The 19,695-nt window shown below is 38.4% G+C and overlaps 1 protein-coding gene across 5 annotated transcripts in view; it reads right to left on the bottom strand.

Moving 5' to 3' along the window:
• The window catches only part of NALCN (sodium leak channel, non-selective), a 267,020-nt gene that overhangs the window by 134,588 nt on the left and 112,737 nt on the right, over positions 1–19,695 (bottom strand). For all 5 annotated transcript variants that reach the window (XM_054701970.1, XM_037528733.2, XM_054701969.1 and 2 more), the window contains one exon: positions 3,807–3,974. In XM_054701970.1, coding sequence (XP_054557945.1) covers positions 3,807–3,974 — 168 coding nt within the window. The remainder of the gene's footprint in view (positions 1–3,806; positions 3,975–19,695) is intronic.

The raw sequence follows: 19,695 nt of genomic DNA, 5'->3' as shown, positions 1-19,695 counted from the left end.
CTCAGATTTCAGTCCCAGGTATTTTCCCCACTTGTATTAAAAATATATTTGAAAGATTGTCAAAGTAGTTTTGAGTGCTATCCCAAAGTCTAATAAAAACAGCCTATGCATATTTGTGCAATTTTGATAAATTAATAATTTATTAGCTGAAAGAAACAGAACTGAACTCCCACATTGGGGAGTCAATTAGCATTTCCAAGGGGGTGAATCTGAATCCCTGGACAGTAAAATCCTTATTGGTGACTCTAACTATGCCTTTCCATTTATTTTTACTGTCTACCTAAAAAAACAGCCATTTGATTTTGTTTTTTTTTTTTTTTTTTAAAGATTTATTTATTTATACAAGACTGGGGTACAGGCCAGAGTTGCGGGAGGGTGAGAGGATTCACCAGAGACAGAGCGGGGAACAGAACAGGCAGACTGACTGAAATACACTGCTGAGGGGAGCAGCAGGCCACACAGGAGAGGTCTGCCGTGCCATGTGGGATTCTCGCTGGCAGGCCAGGATCGAAACAGCACTGCAGAGGCTGTGGACAGCTTCACAGCGCTGTGCTCAACCGCCTGCACCACCAGGGAGGCCCTGATTTTGTGTTCTTATGGACATGAAATGAAATAAACCAAACTCTCAAAATAAGCCCTGGGGAACATTTTGTGGCTATTTCCAAAGCACATTTTCACAGTCACCTTACTAAGTCTGTCTCTTAAACATCACCTTACTGATTAGTGAGATATAGAAATTGTGTGAAGTATTAAATTAAACCTCTTAGGAATGAGTTCCCATCCTTTGCCAGTTGGGTGATGATGGTCAAGTTATTCAATCGCTTAGAACCTCAGTTTGCATATATGTTCTCCATCTCACAGGACTGCCATGAGATAGAATGAGGCAATGAGCCCAGCACCGCCCTGGCACACAGCACATGCATAATAAACACAGCCAGCCCATGGCATCGAGGTTCTCTGCGTGAGTCAGAGCTTCATCTTGCATGACTCTGACCTCCCTAAGGACAACGCTGCGAACGTTCACAGCAGCCCAGTGATTTGGGCCTTTGTGCTGTTCTTGAGCTCATCAAACATGATTCCACTTCAGGACAGGTGCGTTGTGGTCCTCTCCTCCCAGAAAGCTTGCCCAGACCGTCTCATCGCTGTCTCCTTCACTTCATCCAACCTCTGCTTTGTGTCATCTCCTCAGAGAAGTCTTCCAGGAGCAATGCCTCTGAAATAACTCCTCATCCCAATCTCTTATCTTTTCAGCCTGCTTGTCTCTTCAGGGTAGTGTTTCTAAGACTTGCCTTCCATGGTTTTCATGAACGTTTGTCCTCTAGAATTTAAGCCTATGCTGGCAAGGATCGCCTCTCCAACCTCAGTGGCTGGAACACCACCTGCACATAGTAGGCTTCTGCAAATATTTCAGTGAATAGATAAATAACGCCAATTATTTGTCTCTGAGAAAACTGATATTATAAATGGAGCCATTTTGTACTAAACGGTTGAGTACATTTAAATATGACAAATATGAAATTCACTAAGGAAGACTTGCTGCCAACATGAGGAAGATGGGTCCAGTGAGAGGAGATGTGAGAGGACCAACAAGGGACACCAACGTGGGCTCATGAAGAGCCAATCTGTTCAGTGTTGTTGGGTCCCCATATGGGAATCTGCAAAAATCCTTGTGACTCTTAAGCTTCTTGAGATATTTATTTTTTAGCTATAAAATAACTGAAGTAGTATTTAATTACTTCTTTTGAAACATATAAGTGTGGCCATGTGTACAGAGATATGAACAAAAGGCTCTTAACTGTTTATATAAATTAACTATTGCAAATGATAATCCAGAATGAGATGCTAAAATTACAAATTTCACTGACTGTCTATTATGTGGCTATATAGCCATGTGAAATGCTCAGGGCCATACATACTAGTTTTGAATATCTAGTGAAAAACAGACTTATAGGAAAAACTAGAGATGATGACTGTTCATGATTTGGAGCAATTTGGTTTATGTCTTTTCATTCACTTTTCCATTTATCGGAATTTTATATACATGGATAATAGCTATATATGTTATCTATAACATGTAAGAATATTATATAAAACATGTATTTGCAGTTGTATATGTTATGCCATTTTATAGTTTTGCCTTTAATTAAAACACATTTCTAAGTTATTACAAATTCATCATATCATTATTTTATGGTCAAATTTACATATCACTTGTGAAACTATTCCTCAAAATTTTACCCCTTAAACAACTCTTGTTTTTCCTCTCATATTCCAGAATGATTATTTCCGCTCAGAGCTTTGCTCTAACTTTTCAGGGAAAACTTATCTATGAGAAACTAGAAGAATTTTAAGTCCTGAATAGATTTTTGCTGAAATAGGCATGGATAACCTTCTTAAACTTCCTGACTGAACAGATTTGTGTAAAGGATCCTGTAGCTGTGATCATCGGGCATATTTTTTTTCATCACTAAAGTAGGTGGCACGTGCTCGTGTTGATGTGACTGTGAGCAGCAGTGGCCCTGTGCATCTGGGAAGGGCGTTTTGTTGCAAGAGTTTGAGACAGAGGATGTCTAGTGCCACAGTCGTGTCACGCATGATAACCACACCCAGGATGGGACAGAACGGCAGAGAGGTTTTATGTCCAGAGAGGCTGACAGTGCTGAAAGTGGGGACCAAGAGACCTGGGGGTTCCAGGATACCTGGCTGAGATTATGGGGGCTCTCCATCTGTGCTTGCCAGGTGTTTGTTTTTAATTCTCGTAAATTATGATCTCATGTCCTTTCCTTCAGGAGGATAGAAGTATAGAGTTTCAGGTAGTGATGAGTAGCTGAAGTTAGTATTGTTCTGAAAAGGATGGTTTTGGTAACACCAACAAATAACTTCAAGGAAGTTGGAATGCATCTTCTCTCATGGAAGGAGTTGAAATCTTTTGCTATGAATTACTTCTTTGAAGTCCATTGCCATATTTTTCTGCAACTACTTAAAAAGTATCTAATCAGAAAGCAACAGTATTCTGATATTTCTATAGCAAATTATGTAAATAGTTAATTTTGAGTCAGAAGAATGAATAACATTGAGATTTTTTTAAATTAGGGCATCACATATATTCCTATCATTTTGAACAAAGCATTTCAAAGAACAATGACTACAGTGTTACTATTCAACGATTACAAAGGACATGATTGAGAATTACTTTTGTTTACTGAATAATTATAAAGTAATGTGATTCAGTATATCATATCTAAAAAATAGATGTTTGGTTATTACAAATAAGAATTTTAGGTACAGTTATTTAACCATCACAAAGGAAATCATAGGTGTTTACAAATAATAAATATGACATAAGCTGTAAAGGTAAGGTTTATAAATTCTTATTACTTCAATTGCAAGTCATTGTTGAGCAGAATATTTAGCTTTATTGAGAAGGGACATCTACATTTGGACTTCAGTTCATATTCCCACTCTTTAAAGTGTGTGTCAATATCTTCTGGGGGATGAGACTTGATATGTGTGCAGAGACAGGTAACACTGATGCAGGTGTCTTCATACTCTGCTAATGTATGAACAAATGTAGAACCATTTCCATTTATTCCTATGAATTATCAGAAGTTTGAAAAACAAGGTCACAATTTATGAATGCACTGACTTCAGTGTTTAAGATGCCATCAAGTCTAGTGTGTTTGTATTTACTACATAATAAATATATGCTACTATTATGTATAGTTTCATATCGTTGTTATAACGTGACTGGAATTTTCTCTGGAAAGAAAAAACCTCTAATGACAAATAGGCATTATTCATATTACCTGAAAGTATGTGAATTGAGAATGATAAAGGTCTGGATACACATGAAGAGTAGTCCCAACGACGAGTAGAAGCTCGAATTTGTGGAGAGAGGAACTAATGTACCCAGTAAATCCCAAGCACCATATCTTCAGGAGTGCTTCCAGGTCAAAAAGCACAGTGAAAGCCACCTAGAGGAAGAGAGAGACAGCCACCTTGGCATCATCCATACACACATTCATTAATATATAAATGTAATATGTCTCATTATTAATTAATGGAATTAATGGTCAATATTGTTGTATTAATAAGCTAACTCCTTGATCATCACATTGATTCTATAAATCTGAGACTATGACTTACATCACAATATTTCATGTTTGTTAGTACATGAATTTCAGCCACAATTACACAGAATGAGGCACCCACAAGGACCCAGAATGACATTTTATAAAAAGTCAATTTTCAAACACTCCAACTAGAACACAAGTACCAAATACAATTTAAGCAATCAGAAAAATAAAGCTGAAAATGTTAAACATTTCTGAGTGGTACTATTCATTACCCACTACTTGATATTATTTAATTCATCATTACTTATAGAAATACTGTAGACATGGAAAGTCTTTTTGTATGATTTGTATTTTCAAAAGGTAAAATTTCTATAGTACATATCATATTACAAAGCAAACTTACACATTAATAAGCATAATGAAACTAAAATTTAAAAGTCAAATATTAATCTGCTTTGGGCAACATAAATAAGCAAAGAAATTGGATTTCACACCAAGCAATTGGTGTATATATCCACAGACACATACATTAATATATATTAACATAATATGTCTACATTATTAATCAATGAAATAAATGGTCAATATTATTGTATTAATAAGCTAACTCCTTGATCATCACATTGATTCTATAAATCTGTTATTCATATACACTTAAATATAGCATACTATTTTTCCCGTATTTGTTCTGTGGGCATGAACTCATTTTATAAAGAAATTTGCAACCAGAATTAAAATGTACAATATCTGATTATCTTCTAATTAAAGAGCTCAAGAGTCAATGTTGAAATTAGAACATATCTCTCTGGGAAGACACCAAACAACTTACTAAACGGGAGGAACAAAGGACATCTGTGCTTCTCATTTTTTGGGGCCCACATGGAATATTAGGAAGCATTTTCTTCCTCTCACAGTTGGAAAATGTGCAGAAAAATGGAGTTTTAATAATAACAGTCTTAGGAATGAGACCTAAAAGCAGTGAGGATGGTTAATTTAGCTGTGAGGAGGTAGTTAACATTACTCCTCAATCTAGCACCACTTGAGACCCAAATTCCTTCTTCATTTAAATTTTCACATTCCTTTTTAAATATAAAAGAACAATGCATTTTAATTGTGAAGTAATTCTAAACACAAAAGATCAGTAAAACCCCTCGCCTGCCTGCCTTTCTCAGGTGACTCATGCTAAATACTTGCAGGGTCTCTTTTCCATAATCTCCAAGTCCTTCACACATACATGTCATCACATCATCAGGGCCTGCATTTGATGTGCCTCATGCCCCTTGCTTTTCTCTAGCAATCACGCAAAACCTTCAGGCTAAGCGATACCAACACTGCCTACTCCTTATATCAGCTGCATAAATTCCCAGAGTGTTGAATGTTTGTTGAATTCAACATTTTCCCTATTGATTCTCTAAAGGGTGGTGCTTCCTTAACAGGGTATCAACAGGAACATGGCTCAGCATTTTCTTCTTGACAAACTAGACAACACTCATCACCCTTATGCACAGTCATTATTTATTGGGTTTTTACAACTAAAATAGATTTTCAAGTGTGGCCTCACTGGAGAAAATGACAGGTTTGTGTGTTTTAAACATCAGAAAATATGAAGAAATTGCTTTCAAAATGTTCTGGGAAATCATTTGCCTTTTAGCAAGGTACGGAGGAGGAGGTCCCGGTTCTTCACCCTGCACAGCCAGCTCTTCTACTCCGGGGAGAGTTTGCAAGTTGTAAGTGACAACATTTTTCAAATACCCTCTGGGCAGCCTCTGCTTCAGTGCCCACTGCATGCTTCCTTACACCTCACTTTTGATCTTGAGCGTATTCTTAATTTTTTGTGTATTATGCTAATCATTTAAAATGTTTTAAAATTTCAGCTATTTTGTAGAGATGACTTTCAGCCACCTTTAGGGGTCAACATGTATTATTTACTACTGTAAATAAGATACTATTTGATTTTGCATTTAAAAATAGATTATCCAAGTCTTTCGATAGGAACACTCAACCTGCTCGCATCTAATGTACAAAAGTTCAATTTGGTCCTATGGTTCCTTATCCTTGCTATTTCATCTTTTAACTATTTTTTTTTGGTCTTTGATGGCTTGGTCAAATTATTCATTTCTTTAGGCTTTTGTTAATTTGAACATTTTCCCTGCTTTTCTAAACTGCCAGTTTAATTTACAGATATTGCAAATCATCCTATTCTTTTTTATTTCATCAAATGGAGCCATTATAAGCTCCTCTGTCACACAAATCCACTGTTCCTTATCTCTGACCCGCTTCCTAAATACAAGCTCCTCTGCCCTCCTCCATCACCCCACTCTCTTCAGATCATAGCCCCTCCTAAATCTCCCGCCTTTACTAAAATCTCTCACATGCTGAGCAATAGCTTCAGAACTGCAATTATTTCTTTTTTCTCCATCTCTTTGCATTTCTTTTTTTTCTTCTCTTATCTAGTCCCATGGATTGCATATACTTATGATTAGCATACTTTGGAGTAGTTTTCTCAAATAAATACCCTGGGCTGCATATTCTTTTAATCCTTTCCCATCTGAATGCATTTTTTTTTTTTTAAATTCTAGACGTCTCTTCAACTTTTTTTTTTACATCTCCAATAAAATTTTTTATTTATTTTATATATTTTTTACATCATTTTTCATTTTTGCACAATGCATGCATTTTCATCTTGGTTATACACATTTTTTAAAAAAGATTTATTGATTGATTGATTGATTGATTGATTGATTGATTTATACATACATACATACAAGCACTGGGTACAGTCAGAAGCGCGGGAGGGTGAGAGAATTCACCAGAGCCAGAGCGGGGAGCGAAGCAGGCAGAAGGACCGAAGTACACTGCTGAGGGGAGCAGCGGGCAGCAGGAGAGGTCTGCGCGCCATGTGGGACCCTCCTCCGGTGGCCGGGGAGCAGCTGGGGATCGAACCAGCCCTGCAGAGGCTGCGGGCAGCTTCGCAACCCAGAGCTCAACCGCTGCGCCACCAGGGAGGCCCGGTTATACACATTTTTAACACAGACATGAGTACTCCGGCCACACCGATGCCTGAGTGGGTTCTCTCTGGTCTCTATGTAGACACTGGTTCACTGCTGTCTACTCTCCATTATTGTCAGCCAATGTATATCTTGCTTTGGCAGGTTATTTAATCCTGTGCAGAGGCTTAAATAAAAAGCTTTGTCATGTGTGGTTGCCTGACTGTGCCTAGGAACCTTCTCTCTCCTCATTTTGTCACTGCGGAGGCGGTGAGTCTTTCAACCCACAGATTTATGCTTTTCCTCAGTTTAAGAGACTTTTCCTCTGACATTTATGATCATTTTTCTGCCCTCCTTTCCCTTTTCCTTCAGGGACACCCCCCACCTCTGAGGGCTACACTCCCTGACTCCCTCACGTGATGTCTACTGTTTCCTTGAAGGAATGTTTTCCACTTGAACTTCCACATTTATAGTCAGTTCTCATGAATGACCATGGCCCTTCTCAGCTCACTTCTTGAAAATTTCAGCAAATTTCTCTTGTGCCCTAATGATCCATCCTTGACACACACACAAGGAGCTCTCTCTCCCTTCAATTCTACTTGACCAAGAGACTCCTATAATAGAAGACATCTTGGATTTCTGTGTTTCACCCTCAATTTCTTGATCCCTTTGTGTGGGATAATTTTCCTGTGCTTGCTCATGGCCATCTGTTTTGTGTTTATCTTTTGTGCTTCCTGAATCGTGGCCAACGAGGGGCAGTGGAAGGTGCTGTGTTTTTTGTGTCAATGACCTAAAACCCCCCATGTTGGGCATCTGGAGGAAGCTGTTCAGAGTCAGGATTCCCCAGGGGCTGCTGGAGTCCATCCCCAGCCCCCCACAGAGCCTCACACAGCTCCTAGGGACATTCCCTTCCTGCTGGACATTCCCTTCGTGGTCCTCGAGGATCCCCGGATATAGGCAACCCCGACGGATAGGTGAACACCTTCTCAGGGAAGGAAGAGCTCTCTGTGGCTGAGCAGCAGCCTCCAGGACCACAGGTCTCAATCAGAGATGATCTGGAGTCCTCATCCGGTCTTGCAATAATGCCAGGATGTCCAGGACCTGTTCTCTCCCCCAGGCATTTTCGGGGATCTTTGGAGAAACTGAAACTCAGAGGTGTCCATCTGGAACACCCCACCTATAGAACCCTGGCCATTAGCAGAGGGGGCAGGCAAGGGCACCCAGCCCTCCAGCCCTCTCTCTAGTCTCATTTTAAGCCATAGAGTTTTATCCCTAAAGGAGGGATATATTTTAATATATTTTTTCAAAAAATAGGGAACTACTAATAAAAGCCTGAAATACATCTGCACAGATTGTCTAATTATATATAAATACAATTAATCACTTTACTAACTTTGCATTTGCTATCAAAAAGACAGATGGAATGATCTGTTTAAATGATCATAATTCATAATAAAATATGCAGCTGGATCCATTTGCATTTTTATTTGCTCTGTGGGAAAACTATATGCTTTGCAAATACACCAAAAAGTACTAAAAAAGATTTAGAGAACTATTATACAACTATATATGTATTTATCTCCATATTCCCACTGATTTTCCTAGTAGAATTCCTAATTCCAATTCTCCTGGCATCAAAAACCTCCTTTTAAGCATAATTTGGAAATTGTCACAAGCTAACAAGCACTCTCATTCTCTGAGAACAACAGCAATACCAATCCCAAAATGAAGAACACTTACAGACAAATACACATAAAAAGACTCATGAGTGGAAACTGACTTTCTCAGAGTTAAGCCCAGAGGCATACATGTCATATATTTTCTAGAAATACTTCTTTTCCATGATTTGAAAAAGTCGGATATAACACTCAAACACAATTTAATATTTTATTCCTTATAATTTTTTTAAAGCAGGATTTCCAACTTTTTTTTAATCACCTCCTTCCAAGAAGTCTTTCCTGATATTTCGCTCCTAATCAGTAACCCACATGGAATTTTAATACCACACATGTATAACTGTTTATATCTACCCTATATCTATCTCTGCTTTGTATAAAAAAAGTGTTTTCTTGCCTTCCCAAGAATACAATTAATTACTTTGACAATGCACTCTCTAGATAGATACATCGGGTTTTGATGTCACCATCAGAGGTTTTAACTAGTTTAGGAAGTGCAGGTTAAACACCACATCTTTTAGTGTTTAGTACTGCTTTTTTAAAATTTTCATTGTATAAAAATACTTATGCAATATAATATATACTAGAGAACCTCTCTTCAAGAAAATTATCAATAAGGCAACAAAGATTTAAAAATTAAGTAATTGTTCTAAGCAACAGTATTATATTCGTTTTCAGGTCAGCACATAACTTGTGAAAGGATTTTCTTTTAGAGTGAAAAGCACAAAAACTTAGTTAAAAAGTACTTGTTTTCCTAAAGAACTTGTAATTGGATTTGTGAGGTTAGCAGGTAAAACAAGAAGATGATTGCCAAATTCTGAAGCTAAGGAGAAAAACAACTGAACAGAAAATGACATGCTTAACATAAATGTAACAATGGAAATTGTTCTGCCCTTTTAATTTAATGAATAATGTATGAACATTTATAAGTGACAAATTATAAATGAGCTGATTGTGCTATGCAGATTCGAGATCATAAAATGTTAGAGATTCTGCCCATAGGTGGAAAGATGTTTGAAATATCTTACCCAAGATTCATGTTACAGTCTGTAGTTCACAATTTCAAAGGAGCATAACAGGCATTCATCAGAAAGTGAATGCATATTAATCACAAAAGGTTAAGGACACAATTCACAATAAACTCAGCTCAGGTAATTTTACTAAATAATATTTGGATACAACACAAAAATTAAAGATGGACTGCATTATTCTAGAAGCATCTGTAAATCTTGGTCTGCAGTGTCCCTTTAGTAATATATATAAAGAGCAAATTTTGAGATGGATAGGTGAATAGTCAAAGGGGTCATTATTATATTATTTTTCACCTATCATGATGATGCCCAAATACTTTGGGAGCACACCAAAAAGTCATTGTTAGAAGAAACTTATCTGATTAAAGTTTCCCAGAAAATGAAATTGAACACTGATTAATTCCCAGAGAATGAAATTAAATGAAGGCTGCTGGTATGTCAAGATCAGTTACTTTCTTTATTTGGTCATTTTTGTGATCAATGAACTGAAATGCAGATGTCAGATTTTGTTGGGACTGAAATGAATGGCTCTTTTATTTAATTTCACTTCAACAAATATCACAAAACCGAATGTCTTCAGATGACACAGAAATTACTTTTCTAGAAAAGATGATTTCCCACAAGATGGCAAAGTGACACCATGATTTATGGAAGTCCTTCTACTTCAAACATGTAGAAATCACAGAAAAGTAGGAAACCAGAGACATTCTGGGCTTCTGAACAAAGTTGACCCTCTGTTGATCAGAAATGCAGCAGAGACATGTGCTGGGTTAAGGCGAGGGGACCAAAGTGCCCCAGATGGGGTAAAGAGAATCTTCATGGCTTGAAGACAAGGCCTGGACCAGCACTCTTCTGGGAGGGAGAGGATAATGGAACTGGCTATCTGGGTTAAGACTTCTAGGAAGCTGCGTTCCTAGAGAGGAAGGAGAAATCATTGCACAAAGGATCAGATCAAGCTCTCTTATTGACCTGCAGCCAGAGATGTGATATCTCCAAATGACACTGAACAAAACCTGGTTCTAGCTGGGGGAGCAGGGTTGGGGCAAAGGTAACTACACTGTCACCCAGTGAGTAGGGGTGATCACACAGGGAGAGAAAGAGAAACAATAAAATCTCCAAGTAAGATGAGTCCACACGTTGAAATTTTAAAAAGCATGAAGACATTTGATAGGAAAGGCAACATAATTTATGTCAGAATATGAATTCACTCTAGAGAAAATTAATTTTGCCCAAGAAGTTTAGGATGCCCTGAGAGATACACGAAAGGGAGAAAATAATAAAGAGCAGGAGCTAAGAGATAACAAAGAAATAGAAACAATAATGCAAACTATCGGGAACAAACAATTTTCAGAGAGTACAGAGTGATAATATCGACAAAATTAAAAGTTGGTTCTTTGAACCAAAAATATATATATATATAGCTCTTGCTGTAACAAAGAATGCAGCTGGTCTTCGTCCTAGGTTCCTGGGACTCAGTCTCAATTCTTGGAATCTGCTAAAAGGTAGGTGCATCTTTGTTACCTGTGGTGAGTCTCCAAATTGTTGATGCCAAGACACCCAAGAGGGGGCACAGCTACGTGAGTCATGATATATCCAAGTGATTTAGAGAGTCAGGGCTTTTGGCCACGTGATTTGAGCCTGACCTCTGAAGGGAGCTGGAGACTGAGATCAGGTCCACAGGCAGTGATCCAATCAGTCATGACCAAGCAGTGAAGCCCCAGTAAAATTCCTGGACTCAAAGCTCATGGGGCGATCAAGCCCCTGCTATCAATACCTAAAGAGAGAGAGACAGAGAGACAGAGGGAGAGAGAGAGACAGAGAGACAGAGAGAGTGTGTGTGTGTGTAAATGCACAATGTGCAATTTGTGATGAGTCAGTGTGCTGGGAAGGTGCCGGTCCTGACTTCATGGGAACAGGACTCCAGAAGTTTCACATTCGGGACCCTCCCAAACCTCATCCTACAAGTCTCTCCTTTTGGCTGGTTCTGATCTGTTTACTTTTTGCTATCACAGAAAAGTTATGCAGGTTCAGCAGCTACTGAGTTCTGTGTCATTCCAGTGAATTATATAATTGGGGGGTGGCCAGCTGGTCACCTGTAAGGGTGACCCTCAGAGCCCCTGAGCTGCAGCCAGTGTCTGAGGGAAGACAGTGCTGCTGCGGGTACAGCCCTTCACAGTGAGGTCTGGCCTAGCTCCTGGTGGTAGTGTCAGAAGCCACCGTACTTCTGTTAAAAAGCAAGGTATAAATAAACAATATTGGCAATAAAAAGAGGACACCTTCAGATACAGTGGAGATTATAAAAATCCTGAAAACAATACAACAAATATCAGACAATAAAACCCAGAGCCAATAAACCATAAAATAGCCTTTAATCAGAGTCTCTTCCTCCTCCCCACCAGGGTGCCATCGCAGACACACCAGGCCCACGTGGCGTTCTCGGAGATGTATGCGCTCTTTCACAGATGAGACAAAGAGGAAAAGAAATCTACTTCAATTTTGCAGGGAAGTGTAACCTTCCTAACAAAAGCAGACTAACAAAGTAAAAGACAAGCAAATCACAGAACAGCTACCCTTATGAACAGAGTCAAAAATCCCTAATACGTGACTGCGTATTGAATTTGGGTACTCAAATCAATGCAGCAAAATCAAGTATTCAAACATCTAAAGTAGTTCAGCATCAGAGAACCTATTATTCCATATGTTCCAAAAAGAAATTAAAGGGGAAACTCTGCAGTCATTTCAACAGATGTAGAAAGATCTTTGGATAATAGTAACTCATCATGAAAAAGCTCTTAGCAGTGTAGGCATAGAAGTAACATGATAAAAGATATCTATAAAAATTTATAAACAAACAATATTAATAATGAAATGATAAGCATTAATGTCAGAAAAAGCAACAAACAGAGGATGTCCACATCACTTTCTCTCTCCAGCACTTTCTACAACCCCAGCCACGTCAATAAAAGAAGAAAAATTTACTACAAAAGAAACAAAATCTCCTTATTTTTATTTATTTATTTATTTATTTATTTATTTATTTATTTATTGTGGGACCCTCGCCGGTGGCCGGGGATCCAACTGGAGCTGCAGAGGCTGCGGGCAGCCTCGCAACCCAGCGCTCAACCGCTGCGCCACCAGGGGAGACCCTCTCCTTAGTTTTAGATGATATCATCACCTACATAGAAATTCCAAGCAAATTTATATACAAATTATAACAATTAATTTGCAGTATCTCACTAATAATCAAGTAAAATCTAATAGAAAATATGTCATTCAGAGGCCTCCCTGGTGGTGTAGGGGTTATCAGTGCTATTGCTACTGTGGCTTGATTTCTACCCTCCGCCAGGGAGCTGACCCACATATGGTGCAGCAGACCTCCCCTATCTCTTCTTAGTAGTGTATTTCAGTAAATCTGTCTGTTCTGCTGCCCACTCTGTTTCTGCTGAATCCTCTCACCCACCCTGCACCACTGGCCTGCACTCCAGTTATTTCTTGCATAAATAAATACATAAATCTTTTTAAAAAGAGAAAATATGTTCATCCATAAAAGAAACTACTGCATATCTTGAAATAAATTCAATGGAAGATAATATAGGCCTTTGGGGAAAATTACAAAACGTGATTGAAAAAATCTTAAAGAGGGGCCTCCCTGGTGGCGCAGCAGTTGAGCACAGGGTGGCGAAGCTGCCCGCAGCCTCTGCAGCGCTGGTTTGATACCTGGCTGCCGGGCGAGGGCCCCACATGGCTCGCAGACCTCTCCTGCCGCCCGCTGCTCCCCTCAGCAGTGTACTTCGTCAGTCTGCCTGTTCTGCTCCCTGCTCTGGCTCTGGTGAATTCTCTCACCCTCCCGCGCTTCTGACTGTACGCAGTGCTTATATAAATAAATAAAATAAATCTCTATTAAAAAAAAGAAAAAAAAAAGAAAAAATCTTAAAGAGGACCTGAATAACTAAATAGTGATGTCCTTAATAGCAATTAAATCTCACGATCAAAACTGGCTAAATTTTTATAATGTACAGCAAGAATAGCAAGGTCAAGAACATAAAATAAGAATACCAATATCAGTGTGTTTGCACTGATAGCAAGGCTTATTATAAGGAATAGTTATTTAGGATAATATATTTTCAGCTAAAGGTTAGGCATGCAGACACCCACACCAAGGCATCCAGAAACAGACTCATGCATATGTATGAACCTGAGAATTGACAGAGGTGGCACTACAAAGTGAGGAAATGACACTTTGCAATGAATCTAAAAGAACAATTGTGCATACGTGGGGGAAATTTGTACTCCTCCTCATTCTAAATGTATTAGAGAGTGAAATGGAAAAACACAACTTAAATCTCTTAGACTTGATGTAGACAAGATACAAAAAACAAAAGAGGGTTAAATCTTATAATGTTAGAATTAATAACGCCCATGGAGCAGAAGACAGCAAATAAAAATTGAGAAAGCTATAGCTGGGACAAGAGTCTGCACTGCATGACACCAGATAAGTGAAAAATTAATCTTGCCCAGATCTGAACAGGTAAATTCATAGAAGAGGAAAATCCTGGTCACAGACTATGAAGGAAAAGTCAACCCTCCAAGATAATCAAGAAAATGGGTATTAAAACTACGGTAATTATATCAGATTGACAGAAAATTGAAAACCTTTAACATAATTTTTTTTTAGTATTTGTTCTTTTTTATTTTAATACTTTTTAAGATGTTTGATTTTTTAAATGAAATATCATTTTCTTACATCCTTGTTAATTTTTTGACAGTAGAGGATTTCCCTCCTCAGGTGTGGTCCTGTAGCTCTCCCACCACCAAAGCACCCATAATTCTCCACCACAGTCCATTGTATTCTCCCCCAGCCCCCCAGCTTCCTCCCCTTCCCTTCTCCCTTTTGCATGAAGTAGGGTGGCTCATGTGCATTGCTGGCAGTAATGTAAATTGGTACATGCTCCTATAAGTCCAATTTAGCATTATCCAGCAAAGTTGAATGTGACCATATCTTTTAATCTGGCAATTTCAAGTCTAGGTATATGATCTAGAAAAAATCTCCTAAATTTTGCATAAAAACTCAAACAATAATGTTTACTGAAGCAGTGCTTTCAATATTAAAGGACTGGAGGCAAATGAAATATTCACCATTATTATATACAGAATAAACAAATGTCACAGGTATCAGTGTGAATTATTTCCAAAATATAATAATGAGAGAAAAAAACAGCTTATTGACATTTTTTACTGTTCAAAAAAAGTAAGAATGATCAATGAAATAAGAATGATTAATCTATGCTAAGTGAAATAAGCCAGAGAGAGAAAGTTAAAAAATGGATGGTGTCATTTATAGGTGGAATATAGAAAAACCAAACAAAAAAGGTCAAAGAGAAACTTTAATACCAATCCTTGAAAAATGACTATAGATCTGCAGCTTTCATAGGGGGAGGGGTCATTGGGGGGAGCACAATGGACCATGGTGGAGGGCTATGGGTGCCTCAGTGTGATCATATGTGGTGGGGGAAGGGAAGATGCTATACTGTCAAAACACTAGCAAGAATGTAAAACAATGGTACTTCTATAGCAATAAATAAATTTTTAAAAAGGTGATGAATATCTTTCTTTGTAGATTTAGAAGGATGAAATCAGGGAGGAACACACAGGAAGTGTTCCCTCTATTGATAGTGTTTATTTATGTAAAAAAGCATTTATTTAGAATGTTTTATAGAAAAGTCTAGACCAAACATGAAAATTGTTATTTTGTGATAAAGCTGGGTGGTTGACACATAAATATCAATTATTCCTTTTCTGTCTATGTGGAAATGTATGAGATACTAGATAAAGTTTTCAAGGAGAAGTTGTTCAAATGAGGAAAAATAAGGAAAGCACTATAGAAAAAAGAATCTGACCAACTAGTTACAGGTAATAAAATGAGGATATAGTTGCATTCGATATCCTAGGTATACCTGACATGAAAAATCTAACCCTGACCAAATGTAAAATGAATTTAATTTTAGTATCTTTTGATTCACCAACAATTCCTTTTAGAAGCTACATTAATTCTCAAGCTATCCTCTGAAAGAAATCTAGCTCCTTTGGCATATTATGACTCTTATCAGCTTTGAGAAGACAACTTTACAAATATTTTAACTCCCTACTGCAATAGAAAATGATTTTGAATCTATTGACATCATGGATTTGGTAACTAAAACTATTCATATAGATGTGATGTGTGGAGACAAATACTGACTTCAAAAGTGTTCTATCTAGTTTCTTCTAACTTCACTGAAATAACTTGGATAAATCACTTCATTCCTACAACTTCAGGTATAGTGTGATCAAGCATTTCATTCATACCAAATAATCTTTTAAAATTCTCACAGAACTAAATTCATAGTAGTTGTAGAAATCCCTGGAGAAAGATGAAGATGTAAAAATGAGTAGAAAGAATTCCTGAAGTTAAAGTTTTATGGCTGTGTTCTTCTCATTTTATCCACTTCTGATTTCTCATCACCTAGTACACCTGGCAGTTAAAAATGGGCATTAGGTATGCCTTCCTCTCTGCCTACTGTCTTTATAAATGGAATGAGATGAAGGATTTTATATTCAAGTGAATTCTTTGCTGGGAGACTGTAGATATTTGGAAGAAAGACACAGTGAAGGGTAACCAAGTGTGACTGAAAAGTGCAGAGTGCAGTGACATCTTTCTGAAGAATGTAGATCCTCCAAGGGCCTTCTGTTGTACTGGGTAAAGAACAAGCAGGGTAAGCAAGTCTGGGGCAGAGTGGAATTGCTGTGCATGAAAGGGGCAGCACCTGTCTGCCTGTCTGGCTGGGTACCTAGGAGAAGAGTTATGGGAGGGGATAAAAAGGAGGTAAAGAAACACTTGAGAGAAAAGGTGTTTCTTAGTGGGGGGCTTAATATGCTGAGAGATCGAGAGCACAGATTTCCTCCTCTTCCTTCTGTGTGCAATAGTGAAAGTGATTACCTCTTTATTTATTTATTTTTTTTAAATTTTTTTTTTAATAGAGGCATGCTTTATTTATTTGTTTGTTTTGTTTATACATGCACTGGGTACAGTCAGAAGCGTGGGAGGGTGAGAGAATTCACCAGACCCAGAGGGGAAAGCAGAGCAGGCAGAAGGACCGAAGTACACTGTTGAGGGGAGCACCGGGTGACAGGCGGGGTCTGCGCGCCATGTGGGACCCTCCTCTGGTGGCCGGGAGCAGCCGGGGAACGAACCGGCGCCGCAGAGGCCCCTGGTAGCTTCGCAACCTAGCGCTCAACCGCTGTGCCACCGGGGAGGCCCTGATTACCTCTTTAAAACCTAGTGCCTGGGGCTGAAGGAGGCTGAGCTCTGCATTTGGGTGGGCCCAGAGTAAATCAGAGCTTACCTGGGAAATCAGAACAATGCCTGGGCTGATTTGGGGCTATAACCCAGTTGGCTTCTTGCTAGAATTGCTTTCTAACAAGCATCAATTTGTTAGTGTCTTTAAAGTGGAATTTTGTTAAAATTGCTAATCTTCTTGCATAAGACATTGGTGATAAATTTCTGCTAAATGTACCATCAAATGATATATATTTATATACTTTTCCACAACAACAGAAAACGTTACTCAACTTTTATTTATTTATTGTTGGGAAAATAAGAATATACACTTTTAAAGTAATTATGCTCATTATGAAAATGATTTTATGTAAAATGTTAATAATAATGTATTCCCTAAGAGCAATAATAATGCATTCTCTTAGATCAAAATTAAATTTCTTACAAAAGAAAATCAATTTTGATTGCTTTATGTTTGTGCACAGTCTAGAAAACAAAGAAAAGTTTTTCCTATTTCTTAACTAATTCTAAATTTAGGTTAATTAATCCAAAGTAGCAAAACAAGTATCCAGCTTCACAACAGAAGCTAAGCAGCTTAAATTATGCTTAAAGGATGTTTTTTAAGAATGCAAGTTGATTCCTAAGGGTGGAGAGGTTTATTTTGGATTTTCAAAGTAATTTATTCTAGAATATGTGGGAACTCAAGAAACAACTTCTTTAAAAGCTCATGGTCTTCTGTGATCTATTTGAAAAATAAACTTTTCAGAATAATGCATAACTGGTGTTGACTTAAATACTGTATCATTCAAGTCCATAAACGTGAATTGCTGTTATTATAGCTATTTTGAAGATTAAATGTGAGATAATTAATTCCTTCCAAAACTTTGACAACACCCTAGAATCTGCAAAAATGGTAGGTATTATTGTTTTAATATTAATATACTAGAACTTAATACAGGAGGATGTTAGTTAACTCTGTATCTAGAGAGTAAACCAAAATCAAGCCCACTGCTCATAAATAAAATTTTACTATAGTTGACAGAGAGCATAGGGGCCAAAAAGCCTAAAATGTTTACTATTTGGCTCTTCTAGAAAAAGTTTGAAACAAATCACTTTGACTTACTTCACCACAGAGAGGTGAATAAAGAGCAAAAATACTCTGAGAAATCTAGATGCCCAAAATCAATAAAATAGAAGTGGCCCTAATTTTGAGTTTTCAGTAGCTCAAGAGTAAATCAATGTCTTCATGGTTTTTTTTAAGTGAACTGAATCACCACTACCCTAGTCTATTAAAATTAAATTTACTTTTGGGGCTTTAGAAAGAAGACAGCAGTGAACACACACATAACAGAAGCTAGACTTCTTGCGAGGTTTGGGGTTTCCCAGAAGTTTCTGTGTTTTGGGGTTCCTCAGTCTTTGACTGTGGCCATGAGAGAATTCAAAACCATTGTTAAGCAAAGCAAAGCAAAGTTGATTTAGAGACAGTGCACCCAGGATGAGGCCAGGGAGGGCAAAATCTATGGAAGAAACACAACTGTGAGGGAAGGTGGGGTACTCCTGGCTTAAATGGGGGTACAGGAGGGTCCTCACTCCATCCCTTTTTGGGGTTTACTGTGCAGGCACTTCTGGGGTGTTGGTTTTCAGTACAGGCAGGAGTTTCTAAGTCACTGCCCCTCTACTGTGCTCCTGAGGTATAGTTTTATCAGCCCAGGCAGGTGGGGGCAGGTGTCTGCTTCCCCCCAACCCCGCGCTGGTGCTTCTTACTCTCCTTGGAGTATACAGGTCTGCCTCTATGTTGGGGTGGGGGACTGCCTTCACCCCTCTGGGCATTTCCTGGATCTCCCCTGGCTTCGTTAGCTCTGGAAAGTGTTTCCAGGGGTCTTGGGTGTGTTGGCTGTTAATTTCTTTAGGCATCACCCTCCCAGCTCTGTTTAAAGATTCTACTATACAGTCCTATCTTTCTGTTTTTTTTTTTTTTTAATATTAGATACCAAAAAGAAATATGACGAAAGTTTATCAACCACCCCTGGATTCCACCAGTGTGCTTAACTAGTATCAGTGCATTCTATATTAAATTACTTAAATTTTTGCTGGAATTTCTTGCAGTGTGGTCATAAGTCAGCAGCATGCATAAAGACATAAGGAAAGACATTAATTTCATATGTGAAAGAGTTAGGTGAAATTTACCGGGGGTGGGGGGTCTGTTCTGTTCCTCCACTCCCATCGGAAGGTTATGTGTTATTTCTAGAGGACTGATTTCCTCTGACCTAGTACCTTGGGCTGGGCACAAAAGAAATGTCAATGTAATCTCTAGTGTCCAGGCTTCCCTGAGCTGACACAGGTCACCTCTCCCACAGAGACAAGCACAACCTCTTCCTTTTCCATTTCCAGGCGTTTCTGTCATCAGTCCTTTAACCTCTGATCCAATGCTACTGCGTAATTTTTCTACCTCACTGATCTTCCCACCTCTGGGCAAGCAGAGCCTTCACCTGCCCTTTGGGTTCTCATTCATGTGTTACAGACTCTATTCTTCCTCCTCCATCTCTCGTCACGAACTCTGCCACTTATGTCCTTGCCTCAGCTGGTTCTGCCCCAAACACCTGACTCCCC

The sequence above is a fragment of the Talpa occidentalis genome, unplaced genomic scaffold, assembly GCF_014898055.3.
Source record: "Talpa occidentalis isolate TD23 unplaced genomic scaffold, MPIMG_talOcc4v2.1 talOcc4.5, whole genome shotgun sequence".
In the NCBI taxonomy this organism is placed as follows: domain Eukaryota; kingdom Metazoa; phylum Chordata; class Mammalia; order Eulipotyphla; family Talpidae; genus Talpa; species Talpa occidentalis.
This window is presented reverse-complemented; position numbering and strand designations above follow the sequence as displayed.